Raw genomic sequence first — 24,859 nt, 5'->3', positions numbered from 1 at the left:
TGAGCTTCTGTAATCACAGGACTTTAAACCATCTCATTGAAAGTTTGAACTGTCAGTGAGTCATTGGCTAGCATAGCTACAATACAAAAACAAATGTATATAGAGCTTTGAGTATTCTAAGTGGCTGTGTAAATGTTTTTTTTTCCTGAATGGTTTCAAAATTACAATATTATAGTGGCTGTGTAAATGTTTTGTTCCCTGAATGGTTTCAAAATTACAATATTATATTCATTATTTGGTGTCTGCTGTATGTATTTTCATGTTTAAAAGGTACCGTTGAAGCTAATTGACCTCATTTGAGTCAATTGGAGCTGTACCCCCAATTGATTGTATGTGTCCTCTTGCAAAACTGCACTATTTGGACGGATGACTCACTCATGACTCAGAAAAACTTAACATTTGGCTTCAATATTCTTTTTGTTGTGCCTACTTTGATACTGCCTAAATACTTGATTTTCCGTCAAGTATGGCAAAAAAAGAAATGGACAAATATAAGCCTCCTTTACTGGCTCGGTTGGCTAAGGTGCATAGTATGTAACCCCAATGTCCTGGGTTCACACACAGTCATCCTCCTCTCTCTCCCAGGCATTCCTGTCTCCCTCTACTGCAATAAAGCCACATGTGCCAAAAATGAATCGTTAAAACAGCTATCATCCGTTTAAAGTGTGTTGTATTTAATTAATGATTGTTTAACAGGAAGAATCAATGCACCTTGAATACAACTGTTTCCACAGCAATAAAGCTGTCTATTAACAATATGAATTGCACCTGCTAATGTCCATTTAAAAATTAATGTCCCCAATCAAGACAGATAAAGCTGCATTATCAGGATCTGAAATGAGTTCCTGTATCAGTATATAAGGACTAATGGTTTTTATGATTACTGCCAGTAAACTTAGGTGAATTCAAAGCGTCACTGCAGAAGATGACTGGTCCTGAACTTTGAGCCTGCTACAGAAGACAAGACATTTATTGAGTATGAGCTCGAGCGATGTATTTGACGTACGCTGTCGTCAATAGTGACGTGGCGGTCTTAGCACTGCGCCCCAGTTCGTCCGCTGTGATCATGACAATGCGGTAATTGATTGTCAGTAGTGTCCTCTAGAGAGAGAGTGGCGTCAGCGGAGGACCAAAATGCGAGACTCATTAGCCAATGAACAGCCAGGAATGGGTCTCGCGCTACTTTTGCATGCTAAAATAAAGCTGATAATGTACAATTTGATTCAAGGGATGAAAAACCCTTTCAAAGTACAACACAAACTGTCACAAATTTTGCTGCAACTCGACAGTGCTGCTTTTTTTACTCAAGAGATCCAGGACCTTACTTCCTGGAAAAAAAACTGGTCCATTGGAGTGAATGGAGATGTCGGGACTCTTCTATCTACACTAAGGTGACCAGATTTCTCAAATGAAAATCGGGGACATTTTCAGGTCCGCTATGGGGCTTTTAGAAAATTGTGTACATTTTACAGTAAAATGCATCAATCTGGTGCACTTTGAGAGCAAAAGTAAGAGGCTAGATGGTAAATCATCTCTTAGTCCTCTGTGACAGTATTTTCCTGTGTGTACCCTCTAACACATACCCGCCACACAGGGGGGCCGTATGTTGCCCATGTGTGCTTTATAGTAACGTTCAGTCAGAACTCATTTATAATTAAGCCCATAGTTAATGAACTAATCATGTACAAAACACAGTCACATATTTTATATACTGTATATGTTGTAAGCCTAATTTTTGCCATCACAGCTGCTTTTTACATGTATGGGATAATACAGGCTAAACAAGGTGTTCCAAGCTCTGAGTCATTATAAACTCAATTAGCTACAGAAGTTAATGTTCACATTCAGTCCTTGTATATTTCTCTCATGTGTTCATCATTCCTTTCCCCCTCTGTGTGTGTGTGATTGAGAAATGAGATGCAGGTGGTGTTCATCCTAATTGGCCTGGTCAGGTGTCAGATTGCTGCTGGCTGATTGGCTGGTGGAGAGCATTTAAGCCAGCTGATGCCATCCTGTTGCCCCTTGCTCTCCTCATTCCCAACGATGATGGCTGCTGTGCTGACTGCTGTGTTCTGTCAGGTAGGAACTGTGTGTAGACCTACTTTAGTAGTTCTGCAGAACTTTATTAAGATGTGTCTTTATCTTGGTAGACCTGTGCAGTCTAAACTGTAAATAGTTACCTTCCAGATCTACACTTTTGTACACTGTCAATAACACTTACCCAAGTAGCAGAAAGTAGGGGAAGAAGCCCTTTAGTTTTTTGTAACATTTTCTGATGTTTATTTTGTAGGAGCTTATAGGTAAGAGCTGTGTCTCTTATTTAATCCATCATTTTCTTTTCTTAGGTAAATTTAAGGTTGGGGATTAGTTTGATTGGTTAGTTGTGTTGGGGCCATGCTGTGCTCTGAAACTAAACCTGCTACTTGTGAACTTGTGATGGTGGTTTGGCTGATCATCCTTGGGAGTGGGAAGAGTGGGGCACTTTTGTGTTGCGGTCCCGTTCCCCGAGGCCGGTTCCTAACATAATTGGGTGCTCGTCTGCTTTTCTCATTCGTCAGCACGTCGTCTGTGAGTGTGTGTATATATATATTTTATGTTTGTCTGGTGGGCAGTCTTTGTGCAGGTGGTAAATGGTGTTAGTCAAGGTGGCTTTGCATGCAGCTGAGGAAGCTCATGGTGGTAAAGCTGGTGGAGAGGTTTGTTGGAGGAGGAGCCGGTCAGAGGGGACCAGTAAGACTGAGGGGCGTGACAAGGCAGGGCCGTCAGTAGCACCGTTTCTCCTCTTTCTGTGTAGACTATGCTACCCTACAAGAGTCTCTGTACATAGACTTGCCTGTGACTCTGACTCCCAAGCCGTCTAAATCAGCGATACAGACGTATTTACAAGTGTCACAGAAACATTTCAAAGCCACATATTGAGAAGAAGAGTTCATAGCTTCTCGACGTCGGGGTTAGAAAGCTCGACGCTGCTCATAAATGCCTCTTTTCATCTGAAGTCTGTGCTGGTGATATTTTTTACCGAGCCTTTGGCCAGAGTGGCGCTGTGACGGCATGGAAAAAATATCACCAGCACAGACTTCAGATGAAAAGAGGCATTTATGAGCAGCGTCGAGCTTTCTAACTCGACGTCGAGAAGCGATGAACCCTTCTCAATATGTGGCTTTGAAATGTTTCTGTGACACTTGTAAATACGTCTGTATCACTGATTTAGACGGCTTGGGAGTCACAGGCAAGTCTATGTATGGAGATGGGACTCTTGTAGGGTAGCATAGTCTACACAGAAAGAGGAGAAACGGTGCTACTGACCGCCCTGCCTTGTCACGCCCCTCCTCAGTCTTACTGGTCCCCTCTGACCGGCTCCTCCTCCAACAAACCTCTCTCTCCACCAGCTTTACCACCATGAGCTTCCTCAGCTCCATGCACACCATTTACCACCTGCACAAAGACTGCCCACCAGACAAACATATAAAATATATATATATACTCAGACGACGTGCTGATGAACGAGAAAAGCGGGCGACCCCCTAATTATGTTAGGAACCGCCTCGGGGAAGGGGACGGCAACACAAAAGTGCCCCCACTCTTCCCACTCCCAAAGATGATAAGCCAAACCACCATCACAAGTTCACAAGTAGCAGGTTTAGTTTCAGAGCACAGCATGGCCCCAACATCAACAAATCAAACTAATCGCCAACCTTAAACTTACCTAAAAGGATGGATTAAATAAGACAGCTCTCACCTATAAGCTCCTACAAAATAAACATGAGAATGTTACAAAACTAAATGGCTTCTCCCTCCTACTACTTGGGTAAGAGTTATTTAGTGTAAAAAAGTATAGATATTTACAGTTTGGACTGCACAAGTCTACCTAGACAAGGACATATCTTCTAGTTCTAAAGAACTACCAAAGTAGGCCTACACAGTTCCTACCTGACAGAACAAAGAGTCAGCAGAGCAGCAAATATAAGTTTGGGGCTATCATTCAAAACTATATTAGCACTGAAACGTTTCAGTCAGTGTCATGTGTTCACATCATTCCTTTCCTCAGTGTGTAATCATAAGAGTCCACTCATTGTACTCCAACTATGTTGACTCTTTGCTGTGTTCTGTCAGGTAGGAACTGTGGAGGCCTACTAAATTCTTCAGAACTTTAAGATGTGTTATCTTGGTGGACCTGTGCAGTTTAAACTGGAAATAGCTACTTCCAGCTCTACACTTTTGTACACTAACATCTTACCCAAGTAAAGTAGGAGGGAGAAGCCTTTTAGTTTTTTGTAACATTTTCTCATGTTTATTTTGTAGGAGCTTATAGGTGAGAGCTGTCTTATTTAATCCATCCTTTTCTTAGGTAAGTTTAAGGTTGGGGATTAGTTTGTTGTTGGGGCCATGCTGTGCTCTGAAACTAAACCTGCTACTTGTGAACTTGTGATGGTGGTTTGGCTGATCATCCTTGGGAGTGGGAAGAGTGGGGCCACATTTGTGTTGCGGTCCGGTTCCTAACATAATTGGGTGCTTATCTCATTCGTCAGCACGTCGTGAGTGTGTGTGTATATATATATTTTATGTTTGTCTGGTGGGCAGTCTTTGTGCAGGTGGTAAATGGTGTGCATGGAGCTGAGGAAGCTCATGGTGGTAAAGCTGGTGGAGATGTTTGTTGGAGGAGGAGCCGGTCAGAGGGGACCAGTAAGACTGAGGAGGGGCGTGACAAGGCAGGGCCGTCAGTAGCACCGTTTCTCCTTTCTGTGTAGACTGCTACCCTACAAGAGTCTCCGTACATAGACTTGCCTGTGACTCTGACTCCCAAGCCGTCTAAATCAGCGATACAGACGTATTTACAAGTGTCACAGAAACATTTCAAAGCCACATATTGAGAAGAAGGGTTCATCGCTTCTTGACGTCGGGGTTAGAAAGCTCGACGCTGCTCATAAATGCCTCTTTTCATCTGAAGTCTGCTGGTGATATTTTTTCCAGGTTAGAGCTCCCAGCCGTCAGAGCGCTCAACAGCGCCACTCTGGCCGAAAGCTCGGTAAAAAATATCACCAGCACAGACTTCAGATGAAAAGAGGCATTTATGAGCAGCGACGAGCTTTCTAACCCCGATGTCGAGAAGCTATGAACTCTTCTTCTCAATATGTGGCTTTGAAATGTTTCTGTGACACTTGTAAATACGTCTGTATCGCTGATGTAGACGGCTTGGGAGTCAGAGTCACAGGCAAGTCTATGTACGGAGACTCTTGTAGGGTAGCAGTCTACACAGAAAGGAGAAACGGTGCTACTGACGGCCCTGCCTTGTCACGCCCCTCCTCAGTCTTACTGGTCCCCTCTGACCGGCTCCTCCTCCAACAAACATCTCTCTCCACCAGCTTTACCACCATGAGCTTCCTCAGCTCCATGCAAAGGCACCTTGACTAACACCATTTACCACCTGCACAAAGACTGCCCACCAGACAAACATAAAATATATATATACACACACACACGACGTGCTGACGAATGAGAAAAGCAGACGAGCACCCAATTATGTTAGGAACCGGCCTCGGGGAACTGGACCGCAACACAAAAGCGCCCCCACTCTTCCCACTCCCAAGGATGATCAGCCAAACCACCATCACAAGTTCACAAGTAGCAGGTTTAGTTTCAGAGCACAGCATGGCCCCAACACAACTAACCAATCAAACTAATCCCCAACCTTAAATTTACCTAAGAAAAGAAAATGATGGATTAAATAAGAGACACAGCTCTTACCTATAAGCTCCTACAAAATAAACATCAGAAAATGTCACAAAAAACTAAAGGGTTTCTCCCCCTACTTTCTGCTACTTGGGTAAGTGTTATTTACAGTGTACAAAAGTGTAGATCTGGAAGGTAACTATTTACAGTTTAGACTGCACAAGTCTACCAAGATAAAGACACATCTTAATAAAGTTCTGCAGAACTACTGAAGTAGGTCTACACACAGTTCCTACCTGACAGAACACAGCAGTCAGCACAGCAGCCATCATCGTTGGGAATGAGGAGAGCAAGGGGCGACAGGATGGCATCAGCTGGCTTAAATGCTCTCCACCAGCCAATCAGCCAGCAGCAATCTGACACCTGACCAGGCCAATTAGGATGAACACCACCTGCATCTCATTTCTCAATCACACACACACAGAGGGGGAAAGGAATGATGAACACATGAGAGAAATATACAAGGACTGAATGTGAACATTAGCTTCTGTAGCTAATTGAGTTTATAATGACTCAGAGCTTGGGACACCTTGTATATTAGCCTGTATTATCCCATACATGTAAAAAGCAGCTGTGATGGCAAAAATTAGGCTTACAACATATACAGTATATAAAATATGTGACTGTGTTTTGTACATGATTAGTTCATTAACTATGGGCTTAATTATAAATGAGTTATGACTGAACGTTACTATAAAGCACACATGGGCAACATACGGCCCCCTGTGTGGCCCGCGGTGGAATTGCAAAAAAAGTTTTTTTTTTTTTTTTTTTTTACAGTGCACCTGAACGCAACATGCAAGATACCCGCTGAATAAGTGTCCAAATGTTCATGTCATTCTGGCCAATATTCTTCTGTTATATCATTTCAGTCTGGAATATGGAATATCTTTCAATAATCTTTATGACTAAAAGGCCAAAAGTAATCTCATGTGTAAGAAATGGCTGTTCTACATTGAGGTAGAAATTTAAATAATTAACTTGTTGGATTTGGATTTATTTAGCTTCAAGAGTGCATGTTCGTGTGACCCTCAACACAGGCTTTGAGAATCCCGGCCACTTACTGATACTTATGCTTACATTAACACACTCATATTCTGGTTTATTTCAAGAAAAACATTTCGGATAGTGGAAATTCTAATTGGCTGGTAACTTTAAAATCTAGCAGCTATATTGGCAGGTGGTGAAAAAGGTTAATTTCAAGCCCTGCAGGGAGAGTGTGGTGACATAGGAGTGAGTGAGAAAAGGATCAAATATTGGTGGTTAAGACTGAATAATGACATCACAACTGTTAACTCATTCATGGCCAGTTTAGGACTGCCAATATTTAGCACAGGCCAAAGATTTTCATAATTGTTGGTCATCTTTCAAGACCCACAGTAAATGATCTATTAGCACCAAAGTGATTTGCAATACCTCAAAATGAAGATGTACGTCTCTGGGTTCACCAGGAAAAAAAAGTGAGCTTTTAGCATGTTCTGTACTCTACTTATAGCCATTTATATACACCCTGTTTTCACCCAAAAGGTCTCCATGAGAAGATAAACAGGAGAAAAGGCAATTTTTGTAAAGCACACATTCTCAGGCAGAACTCGCTCTCAATTCTTTTATTTTGAACTGTATTGACATCAGACATGTAAATATTATTCGTTATGACACAAATGAAAAAAAAAAAATATATATATATATATATATATACACATGAAGTGCTTTTTTTTTACATTCAACAATACAGTTTACTCAGTGTGAGTGAGTGTGCAGACAGACAGACAGACAGACAGACACACCGACAGACAGACACACACACACACGATCCCCCTTTTATCTTCGTTGCGTGATTTCTAACCCCACATAGGATAAGCAATAACCACGCCCTGTGGCGCCGGGATTGGCCAGGAGCAACACTGGAGGGCACGCAGCCCAGCGATTTCATGAACCAACTGAATAGCTCTTGAGAACGGACAGCGGGCTGCTGTGACTGCCGCTTCTGCCTTGTTAGCTGTTCGTGTGTTTATTTTGTTTTGTTCTGGTCCACCCGTCCTCGTCCATGTCTCCCTGTCCTATCCTCCCTGCTATTTGATCGTTCCCGTTTTCCCCTCGGCTATTCAACACGTCCTCACCGCCCTCTGATCGATCATTTCCTCATTCCTCCGATGATCAAACACATTCTCTGGATTACTTTCTCCCGTTTTCTCCCGGCTGGCACACAGGAAAGCGACCAGGTCCTGCAGCGCGCCGAGGGGCGTTTCAATGGCGTTTCTCCTGTCTGCACAAGGAAGCGTTTATCCGTTTTCTGCTTTTCCTCCTGCTCAATTTCAAAACAACAGCTGCGGTATGTGTTTGTTCACGTGTTGCCGGCTTGCCTTAGATGCTAGGGACCTGATACTATGTCACAGGCTGGGGAAGTGTTTGAACTACGCGCTGCAGTAATAAAAACAAAAACACGTCAAACACGTCATTGGCCCTGAGGGCTATTTCTGATAACACGTCAAAGACGTCTTTGGCACTGAATGAGTTAATTTAAAATTAGTTATTCCTCTAAACCTGGCTTCAAATGCCCCAATTTGTTCGCGCTGGCGCCGTTCAGCCCTCAGCAAAATCTGGTAGCGAGGACTTTTTTTGTGGCCCTCTCTATCATCAAAGTTGCCCATCCATTACGGCATGACAATATTTGTTCGGCCCCCGGCAACAATCTGGATTTCTCATGTGGCCCCCCATGAAAAATAGTTGCCCACCCCTGGGCTAGATCTATGAAGAACTTTGTGATTTTGAAACAATTGAAAAAAAAAAAAAGCAGTTTACAATGGTTACTAGTTATCTGGCACATTTGACCACAAATTAGACAGCCTAGGTAATTCATGGGAAATAGGCTACTGGTGTATTGTGTAGAGTGGCAGGAACAAAGAGAGGGACAACTTCTCTCTTTGACCTCACCAACTGGTGGATAATTTATTTACACAAAACAAAAACATTACAGTAGTGATTTATTACCTCAGTAAACACTTTCCTTGAGTTTAGGGTGTCGCTCACCAGTTTCAAGTATTCAATGGCCACATGACCATATTAACTGCTAATTTAATATTAAATGCTGACAAAATAATTAAAAAAATCATGTTAATACTAAAACTTTAAGGCAATTTTAATGATTAAAATTGTAATCTAGAGATAAATATGACCTATTGTGTTAATTTAAACTAGGGGTTATCAAAGTTTTGACGGCTGAAGGCCTATTTAGGGAACAGTAGGCTAATGACTAGATAACAATGATCCATCGCCAATCATGTTAAAAATTGTCATTTTTTGGTGTTTGGAGTTTGGTGTACATGAAAACGTTACTGACTTCTCTGCAAAAATGTTTTGAGTTAGTTACTGCAATGACTTACCAGGTAGTTTTACTGTACTTTTAATTATTCAAAACAACTGGGATGGATAACCCGCTGAATGGGGTCTGGTAAACAAGGACGGTAGCAAAAGCAGCAAGCAGACGCCGCCTCTCGTTCGCCACCTCTGGGGCTTCAGTTGCGGGCGGCTGGGTCCTGGGAAAACCACGGCACGGGCAGAGGGAGAACATCTACTCTGTTCAGATCTACTCTGTCACACACAGGCAGCACTTTGCACAACGTGCACAGCACAACGACAGGCTTTTGTGGTGCCGCAAATGCTCTGTTATCGAGTTTCTTGACAGTATTATTATTTGACTTTGTGGCCAAAATCGGGGACATTTTCGGGGACAGCTCCAGCCGGGGACAGAGCACCGAAATCGGGGACTGTCCCCGAAAATCGGGGACGTCTGGTCACCCTAATCTACACAGCTCTGGTTGCCAGGTCACATGACCAGGACCTGTTTGGCTGAGGTGAAAGGCTGGGTGGCGGTGTCCAGAGCTCTGCGGTAGTCTCGGAGGCCCAGCTCGGTGCAGGTAGGCGCCGTCAGCTTCCCCTGCCGGACGAGGGAGCACAGCTCATCCAGCATGGCTCTGAAGGCCGCTTCATCTGGGGAGAAATGGAGTAGAATGAAATCCATTTTATAAGAGCTTTTTATGGATCCCTGTCTAATAACAAACAACAATAATTAGGGATGGGGCCGATCCGATCCAATATTGGTATTGGGTGCCGATAGTGGCACTTTTCTTTTGCAATTCCAGAGCGGGTCGTAATTTGCCCATGTATAATAGTATCCTTCTTTGCCTTGTATATTTTCTTAATTTTGTCTGCTTTTTGCAAGGTATATTAAAAAAAAATCTTTAATTGGCCAAATCTTTGCCTATACTGTATATTCAAGAAAAATATTGGTATCGGCATAATATCGGTATTGGCAGATATCCAATTTCAGGTATCGGAATCGGATCAGAAGTGAAAAAAGTGGATCGGTGCATCCCTAACAATAATCATAATATTAAAAACATACAGAGCACTTTTCAAAACACAGTTACAAAGTGCTTAATTAAAAGAAATATAAAATGAATTGATGAATAAAGTACAACAGTTGTCGTGTAAAAAAACTGACTTTTTTTTAAGATACAAGATACTTTACGATGCAAACTGAAAATGAGTGCATAATCAAATAAAAAATACAATACCAATTCAATACACGCTCACCATGCGAGTGATCTCTCTTCCACTGTGTCACCCAAAAGCCCCGCAGCTTCACATCCTTGAAAATCAGAGCGCCCTGCAGAAAGCGAGATCATTTGATTAAAGTCGAGCTGAACCCAAAAATGACTTTTCTTTTCTTTTAGTTCAAATACCTGGGTATGCAGTGCACCTATTTAAGAATGTATGCCAAAAATATCACAACAATCTAATTTCTTTAGTTTTTCACACTTTTTCACATCAAAAGTTCATTTTTCAAGATTTCATTGATAACAGTAATGTACAGTTTGCTGACGTCACCGCTAGTACTATCAAATTTCTACCCCATTTCAACCAATCATATCACGACATGCAGCTGTCAATCAAATCTTCATTTCAGGATAATTTTCTCTTCCAAATGAAGTAGAAAATGGCGCCTGTCATCTGGCAGAATTCCTATCCCTAACTACTAACTTGGCCAATTGTTAGAAACATGAACAAAAAACAAAAACTATAATCTCTAAGAATGCAAAGAAATGTAACTGGCTCGCGCATAAAACGCGCATTCCAGGGATATCGTATTTACAGCAGCGATAATGGCGCGCGCATCCGAGAGCTTGGTTGTCAGGGGTCGCACTTCGGAGATTCCAGGCCGACGTGCTGCACTCTCCGCTCGGCAACACGAAGGCAGCTGGCTGCCTGCGGCTCGCTGAGCTCCACTCAGCCACTAACCTCCCGTCAAAAGCCTCTTCCCGAGGGGAGCGCCACAACACACTGAATCCCACTCGATTTGGAGGCGGAACACGCCAGGATTGGCTAAAGCCCAATCCAGTCCCCAGAATTGTCAAATAAAATCATCGACATGATACTATGACCCGCCTCTCAACCTGTCATCTTAGACAAACTATGTTTTCAGTCTGAAACGGACTCATATGCACGTGACGAACGGGTTCAGTTCGACTTTAAGGGGACATTCTAACCAAAAGCGTTTTTGGAGCTGCCAGCGTCTTTCTGCAATTCATTCTCTATGTAAGGACGCGCTAGATGTGCTCCTCTTTTAATGAACACACCTGGCGTTTAAACGCTGGTGGCGTCTGTTGTTTTTGGAGGAGCGCTGTGGGCGTTTTAAAGCTGAAAAAAGTTGAACATTAGAGGAAAAGCGTGCTGCTGGTCATTTCCACTCTTCCTACCTTCTCTCCTCCCGAGGGATCCTCCAACCTCCGCTTCTGCCAGAATTGGCAATAATCTGGCTTTCATGTTGACAGTGAACAACATCAAACAGACAAAACTAGCTGGCTACCGTCGGTGTGATCGTTGTGTTCTGATCTGTACTACACGCGACTGCAGGGGAAAACAAACGGAGCGCAAAAAAAACGCTCCGTGCACTGTGTTTTGTGCACAATGGAAGCGCTCTCAACATGATTTTCATAGCGTTCTGACTGAAAAAAGCGCTTTTGGTGTGAATGTCCCCTAAGTGTGCAGTGCAGCAGCACACATGGCTGTCACATGTGGAAGGTTATGGGACGCTTCATCTTACCACAGGGACGGTGACTGGCTGTTTGGCCATGCCTCCATACGTCACCATGGATCCTCCGATCCTGACAACAATGAGAAATGTGACATGTTTAGCATCGGCTTTCTCTTCACTCTGTAAGAATAACAATAGACTACTTGCACAACTCCACTACTTCCTGAAATGAGTAGGGCAGTTTGGTTTCCTGTCCTACACTATTGGATGAACTGATTAATAATGTAAGGTGTGCCTGACTGCTGCAGTCACAACAACAGTAGTCTCTCCCCAGACTCAAATATTAAGTTGAATCGCTGCGCTCCGCATACTACATAAATGAGTCTGTACCACTTCACAGCCACTGCTGGGGTTTGGTGGGCACGTCTAGGGGGGTGAAATTGAATGAGTGACAGGTTGAAGCACCAATGAGAGAGTGGTTCGAAAAATGGGCTGCGCCTCCCGTGTTGTCTGATCGCAAAGTCGTTACTGATTGGGCAGGACTGTATCCATCCCTGGCATATGACTGGCCAAGTGAACGGTTCCCTCCCATTACCAGCCGGCTGGGGGGGGGAGCGTCCCAGACCCAGAGAGAGCTCTGCAGCATGCAGTAACGTAGTGTATCAGACCCAGAGAGAGATCTGCAGCATGCAGTAACGTAGTGTATCAGACCCAGAGAGAGATCTGCAGCATGCAGTAACGTAGTGTATCAGACCCAGAGAGAGATCTGCAGCATGCAGTAACGTAGTGTATCAGACCCACAGAGAGAGCTCTGCAGCATGCAGTAACGTAGTGTATCAGCGTAAGAACTCTCATGGGTCTGGCGTCGAGACTACAACAACAGTGATCAGGTACACCTGACATTAATCAGTTCATCCAATCGTGTAGGACAGGAAACCAAGATGCCCTGCTCATTTCAGGAAGTAGTGGAGTTGTGCAAGTAGTCCATTCAGCAAAGAATAATCAACATCCTCACTGTAGGTGACGGAGGAGTTCTGTCGCACTCTTCCCCCCGACTCCGTTCAGTGCCAGTTTAGGCCTTGGACAGCTCTTTGGAAAAGAAGAAAAATCACAACCATTTGTATTTGTCTATAGTCAAAACCACAGAATCAGAATCAGAATCAGAAAGACTTTAATGATCCCCGGGGGGAAATTGGGACAAGTTACAGTTGCTCGCACTCAGGCATGAAATATCCACGTAACACAACATAGCATAACACAGTATCTCCCTAAACGTAAAAACAGTCAATACAGTAAAATGCAATAAAATGCAATGCAATGCAATAAAACAAAATAAAATAGAATAGAATAGAATAGAATAGAATAGAATAGAATAGAATAGAATAGAATATAATATAATATAATATAATATAATATAATATAATATAATATAATAATAGAATAGAATAGAATAGAATAGAATAGAATAGAATAGAATAAAATAAAATAAAATAATATAAAATAATATAAAATAAAATAAAATAAAATAAAATAAAATAGGGTCAATGGGATAGTAAAAGTAATAGATAGGATAGAATCTTTAAAACTGTGCTTGGACTCACAGACCTTGAACAATTCCTTCATCTCAGGCTTCCTCAGCATCTCCTCCTTGATCACGTGACTGGCCCCTATAGCCTTCAGCCTATCACTGAGCTGTGAGAACTCTGGCCTGTGAAGTGGGGAGAGACACAATGGAGAAAGTTCATTACAGTCGTAAATTTTGACGCACAAAGACAAATTCTCTCTCGGTCACCCTTGGACAAAAAGACCTGACAATCACAGCTAGTTGTCCTTCGGGGAGTGGCTGATAACCCCGGCTAATGATTAGGACTAAAAACCTCCCGAGTCTCCTCAAAAGACTGCAAGCGAGGGGGTGGTGTGTGTTGGGAGCAAACGTGTAACCTTGTCACTAATTTACAGACATTTGCTACAAAACAGTGTGTCTTTAAAGAGTCAGTGTAGTGTGACCAGTGTTGGGCAAGTTACTTTCAAAATGTAATATACTACATATTACTAGTTACTTTCATTTGAAAGTAATAAGTTACTTTACAATATTACTGTGTGTGTAGAGAAACTCGTTACTTATTACACTACTTTTGCATTACTTTCCCCAAAACAACAGCAGCAGCAGAATGACATCGCTGCCCCGGAACCATCCCGAAGAATAATGTCAACCGCCTTGAAGTCAGTGTAAACAATCCAAAATTCTAAATGTTATTCTTTTCCTTTGTTATTGTCATCTATAGTGGTTATTTGCATAAAAACACACAGTTTGATTAGGAAATTATTCTATCTTTATTTAAATATGTGCTTTGATTTAAAAAAATGTAACTCAATTTGTAGCTTGAGTTACTTGACAAAGTATCTGGTATAATATTACTGAAATCCTACAAGTAATAAGTTATATTACTAAGTTACTGCTAAAAGTAATATATTACATGTAATATGTTACTTTTGTAATGAGTTACCCCCAGCACTGAGTGTGACTGAGTTCACCTGTCTCGGACAACGTTGATGGTGTTTATTCCCCTGGCAGCAGCGATCTGGATTACAGCCTGGCCGACTCCACTGTTGGCTGCGTTCTGGATCACAGAGTCACCTGAAAGGACAGCAGACGGCGGCAAACCATTACGTCTTATTCACATCATGTCATATTTCCAGAGGTGATAAGGTATATTCACCTTATTCTTTGCCCATACAAGGACGCTTCTGCATGAGGTCATTTCGTAATCGTCTTTCCGGTTTTAAACACGGAAGTAGAGTACGCCTACCGCAGTCATTTAGACTGGCCAAAAAGCTGTTTTCAAGCTAAAAAAACCCCAAACTGTTTTAAAGTTTTAATATTTGTCGGGTGAGAACTTAACATATATGTGACCAGTTTATCAGAATAACGACTATTGGAAATCTTTAACGAGCAGCGAGGACCGGGAGTGTGCTGACACCGGTCGGACTAGCTATCTGTCAAACCCTACTGTAGGCTACTGGCAGTGAGAAAACACTGTTGACGTGCTTTTGTAAGTAACGTTAAATGCCGACCGGGTAACAGCCATCGGCTCCTCGCAGCAGTAACGTTATGAACATGTCACTGAAGTTGGCCGCAGTGTAGCTTAATTCGGAATGTTGCCAAACTTCATTCATACTGACGTTTTATTTTGAAAATGGCCGCCAACTAGCGCTGAACCGGAAGAACAAATACGTTGCGTCGAACGCGGAAGAGAGAAAAAGTGGGCGTGGTGAATAAGGTGAATACAGTAAAGGTTTTTGCACACAGTCCGTTTGTTTTCGTATGCGTTTTTTTTAATCCGTCATCTGAAAACACAGACGGGTGCCAGCTTGCAAAAAGTTATTGACTGATGCGAAAAACGCAGAAAATCGAAACTGTTCCGAAAACCGCAATGACGGACGAAAGTTTCTGAGTCAGACCCTCTTCTCACCAAATGCGATCAACTCGCATGTACTCGCACTCGCCCTGTCAAGCCCCGCCCCGCTGCTGCAGCTTGGTTGGCTGCCTTGCTGTATTTCCGTCTTCAATTGGTCTATTTCGATTTTGGCCCCTCCTCTCGTCTTGACGTTTTTTGCGATGTCCTGACGCCAGGTATCCCAGCATGCTTTGCAAGGTGGTGAGCGACAGACGGCAGCGAGGGAAGGAGGGGCCATTTCGAAATCGACCAATTGAAGACGGAAATACAGCAAGGCAGCCAACCACGCTGTAGCAGAGGGGCAGGGCTGACTGGGCGATAGCGAATACATCGCTCATCGCTCATGTTGGTGTGTAGGGCCCGTCAGTGTGGAAACCTAAGTGACACAACATGAGGTAATATTTATTTTAAAACATGCAACAATTTTGGACGAAAAATACAGACTTGCTGTGTAAAAGCCTTAAGCCCTCATTCACACAGGACGCTGAACGTAAGCAGAACTGAAGCTTGAAGCTGAACGTACGCCTTACTGTTCACACAAGACGCCTTCTCTTTTCCTCTCAGCGCCTACTCTCGCGCCTTGAACCCGCCCACAACTCCCATTTGACTTCATGCCTCACCGCTTCACGGCTTCAGCGACACGCTTGAAAATTGGGTGTCAGTCCTGAGTGATCGCTTCGGCGTGGCGCGCGGGGGGTGTGAACCACACGTGAACCGCGTTCACGCGGTTCGCGGTCTTAAAAGGATACACACACAAATGAGGGATGTACACACAAATGCTGCATCAGGTATCAATGGGTTAAGTGAGAGGCAGCACATCATTTGCCCCTGTATGTGGTGACTGACTACCTGGCTTGAGGTCCTCAAAGTCAGAGAGCATCCTGAAGGCGGTGCAGGGGTTCACCCCCAGCGTGGCCGCGCACAACAAGGGAATGTCACTGGGCAGCGAGATCACATGGTCCTCCGCTAGCACCGCTGCTGTCCTCCACGTTCCTGCGTACAACACCCATCCAGAAGATCACACCAGACACAAACTATAGTGGCATTGCAGACTGCACTCCTTCTCTCTAGACGTCATTTACCGAGCCCGGCGTCTCTTGGGATGACCAAGTCTCCTGTTTGGAGGGACTTCACCTGGCTGCCCACCTCCACCACCAGGGCCACGCCCTCGTTTCCCCCTACGGCCGGGAGGTCAGGTAGGACGGCATAGGTACCTGAGAAGAGTCATGGGTAAACAACGTATCTCCGTGCCTAACTGGTTCAAGAAACTTTCATACAGGTGCAAAATTAGCTTTTTTGTCCACTGGCAAAATGGCTAGTGAATATTAAAATGTTACCAACCACTCAATAGATGACCATTGTTTTTGTTTTTTTTGGCTGGTGGTGAGTAAAGCAAATCTATCAGCCACTTGTATATTTATATTTTACCAGCATTTGGGTGGTGGCTGGTACTAATTTTGTGCCCTGCTTTCATAGCATTCATAGATCAACATAGACCCAACAAAAAAACATGATAACATTGCTCACTGAGGTTCAGTTATCTGCTTAATCAGCATCTGCTCCACTGGCCTACTTCCTTTTTCCTCATCCTCTTTTCTATGTTCTGACTTCCAGATAACTTCTTCTTTCTAACTTTCACTGTGAATCATGCATTTGACGGGAATGCTTCACACCTCCCAGTGACACACTGAATCATTCCCGTCAGACGTACATGATTCACGTATTCTTTAGCTTTCACTTTAAAGTCGACCTGAACCCAAAAATGACTTTTCTTTTCTTTTAGTTCAAATACCTGGGTATGCAGTGCACCTATTTAATGATGTATGCAAACAAAATCACAAAAGTCTAATTTCTTTCGTTTTTCACACTTTTTCATGTCAAAAGTTCATTTTTCAAGATTTCATTGATAACAGTAATGTACAGTTTGCAGACGTCACCTAGTACTATCAAATTTCTACCCCATTTCAACCAATCATATCACGACATGCAGCTGTCAATCAAATCTTCATTTCAGGATAATTTTCTCTTCCAAAAGAAAGAGAAAATGGCGCCTAGTGCCTGTCATCTGGCAGAATTCCTATCCCATAAACTAACTACTAACTTGGCCAATTGTTAGAAACATGAACAAAAAACAAAAACTATAATCTCTAAGAATGCAAAGAAATGTAACTGGCGCGTTAAAACACGCATTCCAGGAATATTATTTACATTTATAACAATAATGGCATGCGCCTCCGAGCCTGACAGCCTCCCTGGCTGTCAGGGGTCGTCTCTCGGAGTTTCCAGGCGGGCGGCAGCACCCATGCATCGGATTGTCCGCTCGCTCCGCACGAAGCAGCCTGGCTGCCTGGTACTCCGCGGATCCCACTCGCGTAGCATGACAACACGCTGAATCCCACCCGATTTGGGGGTGGAACATGCCAGGATTGGCCAATGCCAAAGCCAGTCCTCAGAATTGTCAAATCAAATAATCGACACTGTATATGGTCCGCCTCTCAATTTGTTGAGAGGGTTCAATGTAATTGCAAATCGTCCATTGGTTGTTGGGCGTTGTGGTCACTGCTGTAGAGTAAAGTTTGTTAGCCCTCGGGGGGGCCCTAATGGCCTGGGGGCCCCAAGCAGTTGCCTGCCTTGCCTGTTCACAAGCTGCGCCTCTGACTATAACTACACTCCTTGTACCCCGTAGTTCTACTATAACTACATGCTTATTTGCGGGCTGTACTCTAAAGCGTTACCTAATTGGTTTGTTTCTTACAACATACATTCAATGAGCTAAACTATAATATTTGCCAACGTTACCTTGAATCATGTTGATGTCTGCCGGGTTGATTGGGGCGGCCAGCATTTTAACAAGAACCTCCTTTGCACCTATGGAAGGAAGTTCCACGTCCTCCAACCTGGCAACCATCAAACTTGTGTCATGATATTGTTGATTAACGTTAGCGTTAGACGAATGTCATCTCTTATATGACAAATACAACTTTAGTTAATACAGTTATGGTTATCTGTGGATTGCAGGTACCACGATCGCGTTAGCCACGTCGTTTATTCACGTAGCGCCCGGCATGGTTCTGCGCAACCTCGACTTGGCGCCCTGTCGCCGAATGGCGGCGACAGCGAGACTGTGCATACTCGAACGTTAACTCAGCGCGTTGGCTGCGGTACACGTTCAAAACGTTATCTTGTCGTTTACCAATAACTTTCAATCATGTCGGTGGGGGGACATTTTATTGTCCCTCCATTTCAAACTCATTCCGGTGAGCCTGCAGAAGGCTTTGCTAGATGAGGGACAAGCACTGTTAAATGAGAAAATGGCATTTCCTCATTGCTCACAACAAGGAGTTGACGCCGCAGAGTCACATTTTCGAGGAGCTGCACGCCCCCTCCGCCGAGCTGCGCCGATAGGAGGACGCCCAGCTGCGTCAACTCATTGTTGTGAGGAATGAGGAAATGCCATTTCCTCTAGGTATTTTATTTGGAACAACAGGGATGTGTGCTATAAAAAGAAATCTTTATTTTTTGACAACTGGTTTAGGAATGGTATTGTACGGGTGAGTCAACTTTTCAATAAGGAGGGAAAGCTTTTTGGCTACCAAGAAGTTCTCGGTCATTATAAGATCCCCGTGAGCCCTAAACAATATTTGCCATTGTTTTTGATGCTATTCCCTCTGGTGTTATCATGCTTTATAAGGGTTATGCTTTTCCTGCTTCTGATGCGACACCTTCACTTGATCCAGTTGACACACCTATAGGAAAATTATGTTTTGGGCCTGCTTCCTGTAAAAAATAATAGAAACGTCCGCACCTTGTTCCAATATGATTGTGTCTCTGTCCCATATCATATGTAATAGCTTCTTGGAATAACCTTGTTCAGAATCAGGACATATGTTGGTTAAAAGTATGGACTCTTCCTAATAGATTCCTACTGGTGAACAAGGTGAAAGAAATTACTTTTAAGATTATTCATCTGTGTTATCCTGTCAAGTCATTTATGGTAAGATATAAGGATATTGATGTGACCTGCACTTTTTGTAACTTGCACCCAGAGACTGTAGCCTATTTCATTTGTTTTGGACCTGTGAACACACTCGGAAGCTGTGGCAAGGTATATGTCGTTTCATTTTGGACTCTATATATGACACATTTGTGCTTCGCTTGAAGGATGTGTTGTTTGGGTTTACAAATTACAAGAGAGATTTAGAAAATGAAATTTTTCTTTGTAATCTCATCATATTACTGGCCACGTTTTATATCCATAAATGTAAGGTGTTAAAAATGAAACCCTCTTTTTACACGTTTAAGAAAGAAGCAGAGTCCTACATTAGAACATTAGCTACCTCATGCAATAGTAAAGCTGTGAAAACCTTGAATTTATGCTCCAATTTTGGCATATTGCTTTAACTGTAATGTATATGCATACTGCACTTTTTTTTTCTTTTTGTAATTGCAATGTTTTTTCTGCAATCCCTGGCATTGTATATTGTTTGTCTGTTATTCTTTGTCATTGTATTACTATTGTTAATAAAAACACACACACACACACACACACACACACACACACACACACACACACACACACACACACACAAATAAAAACACACACAAAAAAAGAAAATAAAAAAGAAATGCCATTTCCTCATTGAATAGTGCTTGTCCCTCATCTAGCAAAGCCTTCTGCATGCTCACCGGAATGAGTTTTGAAATGGACGGACAATAAAATGTCCCCCCACCGACATGATACAGACACATATTTGCATCATCACACACGCATCCATCACACACACGCACTGCTTACTGGATAACTTGAGAGGGGTCGCCGTGTTTCCTGTACACCAGTGCCGTGCACGTCTGTGCTGAATGACTGGAGAGAGTAGCGTTAGTAGCTCTGCTGTGTGATGAGGAGGACAGCTGCAGCAAGGCGGCGGAGAAACCTCTGCATGTTGTCTGGCTGCTTCTCAAACAGGCCGTGAGGAGCGCCAGCGACATGGCGAGCGACGACTTCTCTTCACAATATACAAAATATCTATAATGGTCAGTCAGAGTTATATGAAGTGTGAATGCCGCCTGCCTGCTAGACGCAATCAACTTCTCAACGCGTCGTCCATATTGGATTTACCCATGAGGCTTTGGTGAAAAATGTAAACACTGAACAGCGCCCCTGGTGGATAAGCACTGTAATGTAATCGTCATTCACTGTCATTTTCACTTGTGCAACGAGATACTGCATGCTGGACGACTAATTCTAACCAGAGGTTTTACTCTTTCTACTGCTGCCTCAATTATAATCATAATCATCATCATCGATCCATATGGTCTAAATACAGATCAGTTTGGGGGGGGGGGCATGAACATGGATTCATATTTATCATCCACAGAACACTTCACCACTCATGTACATAATTGTATATATTGACTCGATTTGATTGCACTTGCAACTTTGCGATTGTCTTTAGTTATCTTCCTACTTCTTATCTCTGTATATCGATGTGACCGCTACGCTGCATACAGACACTAAGACAAATTCCTCGTATGTAACTTGCATACTGTGGCAATAAAAGTGATTCTGATTCTGATTCTGGAAATCCCTGTTGTAAAAGGATGACAGAGATGGACACAAAAAGCACATGTGAATATTGACATATTTATTAGGAAATGGAGCAGATCTTTACATATAGAAACATAATCACAGTAATACTTTGAAGAGATAGCCTACATGCTGCTTACCATTGACAAACTAGCCATTCAATTGCCTGAGGTCAAGTTAAATGTAGTTTTATGGCAGTAAACATCGATACATTCTTCAGTAATAAATGCACATTTTGGAAGAGGTTTCAGCCATTTACACCGTAGATACATCAAAAATGAAATGGCTGATGGTCACAAACAAGATGTTACATAAAAAGCACACACAAGACACGAGGTAAAGTGTGATCCCTATGCTTTTATGTGCTTCACATGTTACCCTGAGTACATAACACGTCCCTGGATCTTTAAGGTATATCTAACCCATCTAACACCCAACAATCAAATCACAATAAAACATCACTGGGGAGTCAAAAAAAGGTTTGTTGCAATCAGAACGTCTGTCACGGACTTTTGTTTTCAAATGATACTCTGAAAACATCACAAAGTTATATACAGCAGAATATTGCAAACATTACAATACACCACTTTGCCACTCATTCGACCTTGAATGGGTATCAAATTAAGAAGTTGAGTTTGACACATGAGGTATTCAATGGTTTGACAGGTAAAAAAAAAAAGAGCGAATCAGAGCTTGATCAACAAAAGTCCTGTCTGTCTGTGTGTCTGTTTTTTAACAGAAAGACTGGAAAGTATTCAAGTCAGAGGATCGTACTGCTACTGAAATGAGTAAATAGAAGTGAACCATACTGAGAAAGGTAAACTGTTCCACCAAGTACCCAATCACTTGCTTCAACAATCTTGCATTCTTTCATATCATATACAGTGTGTGTGTATATATATATATATATATATATATATATATATATATATATATATATATATATATATATGTGTGTGTGTGTGTGTGTGTGTGTGTGTTCTTTCATATCATATACAGTATATATATATATATATATATATATATATATATATATATATATATATCTCCATATACATATATGTGTGTGTGTGTGTCTGTGTTCTTTCATATATATATATATATATATATATATATATATATATATATATATATATACACGTGTGTGTGTGTGTGTGTGTGTGTGTGTGTGTGTGTGTGTGTGTGTGTGTGTGTGTATCGCTTATGTAGTCTTAAAACTTGGAAAACATGTATCCCACCACCCAAAGGCAGAATCTGGGTATGAAACAACATTTGATGAGTGTTTTAAGTATATTATTTTTGTCACAAGCATTGATAGTCTGAAATACCATGTATTAAATACCATGTATTGGCCATGTGTTGAGATGAGACATCCCCCATTCATATTCTACTAGCCCCAATCCCCAACAATATTCTACTACATCCCCATCTACAACGATTATAGAGGAAAAATACAATAATAGCGGAACATTTTCTTCATATTATATCATGGCATGTTATGTCAAAGAAGAGAAAATAAAGAACATCATCAGAATAGGTGCATGATAAATTGACAAAGTATAGGTACAAGTCAAAAGGGCTGTTAATCTCAATGAAAAAACATCTAAACTGTTACAGAATTTGCATCTTTGTACTTTCTGTGGATGAGCCCAGAGAAGTCAAACTGTAGCACCAAGACATTCTAAAGACTCTAGCAAGGCTCCCTTTTCCTTTGCACCAAACTCCATACAGACAAATGAACACTCCTCGACTCCTTCCAATCAATCTGAATTATTCCCTGAGTTTTCAGATTGGCGATTCCTGAGACAAGCCTGAGAGTGGAGGTTCTACTTTTTTGTTTTTCTTTTTTTTTTGCCACCAGCACAATCAACTTTATGCGGTTGATCAAAATCTAAAACAAAATATATAAAAATATGGAACACGTTCAAAAAAAGATTAAAATGAATATAAAAGAAATTAATGCATCTTACACATGATTAGTGCAGAGTAACATTGCATTGGTTTTGGCATAGATAGAGGTATGACAATGAGCGCCCCCTTCTGGAAATAGAGAGGAAGGGGGGGGTCACACAAGGCAAAGGAAATAAAACTTAAAGTCACAGTTTACACAAAAAAGTCCTCATAATGCCATATACCTGCTCAGTAAGTACATTGTAACTCTTGTAACTTTATCATGATTCCACTGTATCTGACTGCACTGAATTATTAACCCATTGATACCTGATGCAGCATTTGCGTGTATATCCCTCATTTGTGTGTGTATCCCTTTAAGACCGCGAACCGCGTCACGCGGTTCGCGGTCTTAAAGGGATACACACACAAATGCTGCATCAGGTATCAATGGGTTAAGCACAGTGGCAATGATTGATCAAAACAACAGTTACAAAGCACTGATACTTCCACAGTAATATGAGCACCCTGATGTTAAAAAACACGTTACCCAAATAAATTCTCATGCCAAATGTAGTTTGACACGAGACAATGTAGTTGAATGGCATTCGGCAGTTTTTTCAGATATCTACTACTAGAACATTCATCGCTGAGCGGGCTTCAAAAAGGAGCAAAAGGAGAAGCTGCAGCACACTTGGATGAAAATAAATAAGTAGTATGATTTTTAAAAGGCTTTAGAGTAATTTTACATTATATATTAATTGGGTGTACAAGTCTCGTCAGCGTCTCCTGTAAAACGGGAGTAAAAGGCTGAATTAGCTAGTTCTACATGCTCCTCTGTGCAGGCTTGGTGCTCCTGAACTATGACCCTACTAAGGGTTATAGGAGGCAAAATGTCTTAAATAGCTACCTAGTAATGGACCACAATGGATGAAAGCAGAAACAGCCATCTTCTCACAAGTCACATCATGTCTGATTCTGCCTCACTTTATTCAAGTATCAAGAGGGGAGCTAGCTGAACCACTCAGTAACTCAAGTCCATGTCAAGTATCTCACGACAGGTGGTGGTGTACATTATTGGGTATAGTACCCCATGGGTTGGAATTATATCAAATCCAAATGGAAGTACTTACAAAGTAGCAGTATTTTGCACAGCAGACAATAACATGAGAACACACTGCCACTGGGAAGTTGATTTAGGTCAGGGGTCTCAAACTCACGGCCCGCGGCCCACATGCGGCCCGCCGGCGCCCCCTGTGTGGCCCGTGATGGAATTGCACATTTCTTTTTTCTTTTTTTTACAATGCACCTGAATGCAACATGCAAGATACCCGGTGAATACGTTTCCAGAAACTGTCCAGAAAAAAAAGTCACTTAAGCAACATCAGCCTTTCAGCCAACACAGTGGCAGAGCGGATTACTGAGCTGTCAAGTGACATTTATGATCAGTTCTAATTCTAGCTGGAGTTCCAAGGGACAGTTGAAAATTAACACTGCCTAATTTAGTAATGCGCATTGTCCCTAAAAAAAAGAAAACAAAGTCCCTCAAATAAACAAATAAATTGTTAATGTAAAAAATAGATTGTCCCTCAAATAAATGAATAAATTGTTAATGTTGAGAATTCGAACGGTTGCATTTTCTCTCTTTTTTTTTTTTAATACATGAAGTGGCCCCCTTGTGACAAGACTGGACACTCAGCGGCCCCCAGGTCATTTGAGTTTGAGACCCCTGATTTAGGTCATGCTTCTTCCAGTTCCCAGAAAACTTGTGTATTTGGTACTAATGACACTCCTACATAAATACTGTAGTGCAAAAAGGATTTGATTTTAATCCCAATTTACATCACAATCTCGAAAGCTGTATTTCAAGCAGAGAATATTTGGTTTCCTATCAGTGGCTGGGATAACAAGTTTCGTAGCAGACCAACGATGAGGTAGACCGCGCACCTTAAAGACAGCCAGCGAAATGCTGGACCCAAAATAATGAAATGACACAAAAAATAACTCCAACCGAAAGCTGGCAAAGACTTCTGGTCTGACATTCATTTGGCCCCAGGAAATCTGGATGGTCACTTGCAATATCGGCAGATTGCCAATACATTGCCTATATATATAGCTATACCCTAAACCCCGCCCCCACGCGTTTTCACGTACCCACCC

General features: G+C 42.2%; 1 protein-coding gene across 1 annotated transcript; it reads right to left on the bottom strand.

The window, feature by feature from the left end:
- Positions 1-8,719: 8,719 nt before the first annotated feature.
- mecr (mitochondrial trans-2-enoyl-CoA reductase) lies at positions 8,720-20,316 on the bottom strand. Its single transcript, XM_083661379.1, has 10 exons — positions 20,021-20,316; positions 18,025-18,122; positions 16,308-16,439; positions 16,075-16,218; positions 14,303-14,405; positions 13,373-13,475; positions 12,783-12,856; positions 11,837-11,897; positions 10,327-10,399; positions 8,720-9,720 (listed from the first exon to the last, which is right to left on the bottom strand). The coding sequence occupies exons 1-10, from the start codon at positions 20,209-20,211 to the stop codon at positions 9,557-9,559; spliced, it is 1,143 nt and encodes a 380-aa protein (XP_083517505.1). The 5' UTR covers positions 20,212-20,316; the 3' UTR covers positions 8,720-9,556.
- Positions 20,317-24,859: the final 4,543 nt, after the last annotated feature.

This window comes from Poromitra crassiceps (assembly GCF_964638095.1).
Source record: "Poromitra crassiceps genome assembly, chromosome: 26".
In the NCBI taxonomy this organism is placed as follows: Eukaryota; Metazoa; Chordata; class Actinopteri; order Beryciformes; family Melamphaidae; genus Poromitra; species Poromitra crassiceps.
This window is presented reverse-complemented; position numbering and strand designations above follow the sequence as displayed.

What these genes read in the sequence shown, in the direction of transcription:
- mecr (XM_083661379.1), bottom strand. Translation starts at nt 20,211, where the DNA reads ATGTCGCTGGCGCTCCTCACGGCCTGTTTGAGAAGCAGCCAGACAACA. An exon ending in AGACATCAACATGATTCAAG is followed by an intron (nt 16,440 to 18,024) that starts GTAACGTTGGCA and finishes GACTCTTCTCAG; the next exon opens with GTACCTATGCCGTCCTACCT. An exon ending in CCCAAGAGACGCCGGGCTCG is followed by an intron (nt 16,219 to 16,307) that starts GTAAATGACGTC and finishes TGTTGTACGCAG; the next exon opens with GAACGTGGAGGACAGCAGCG.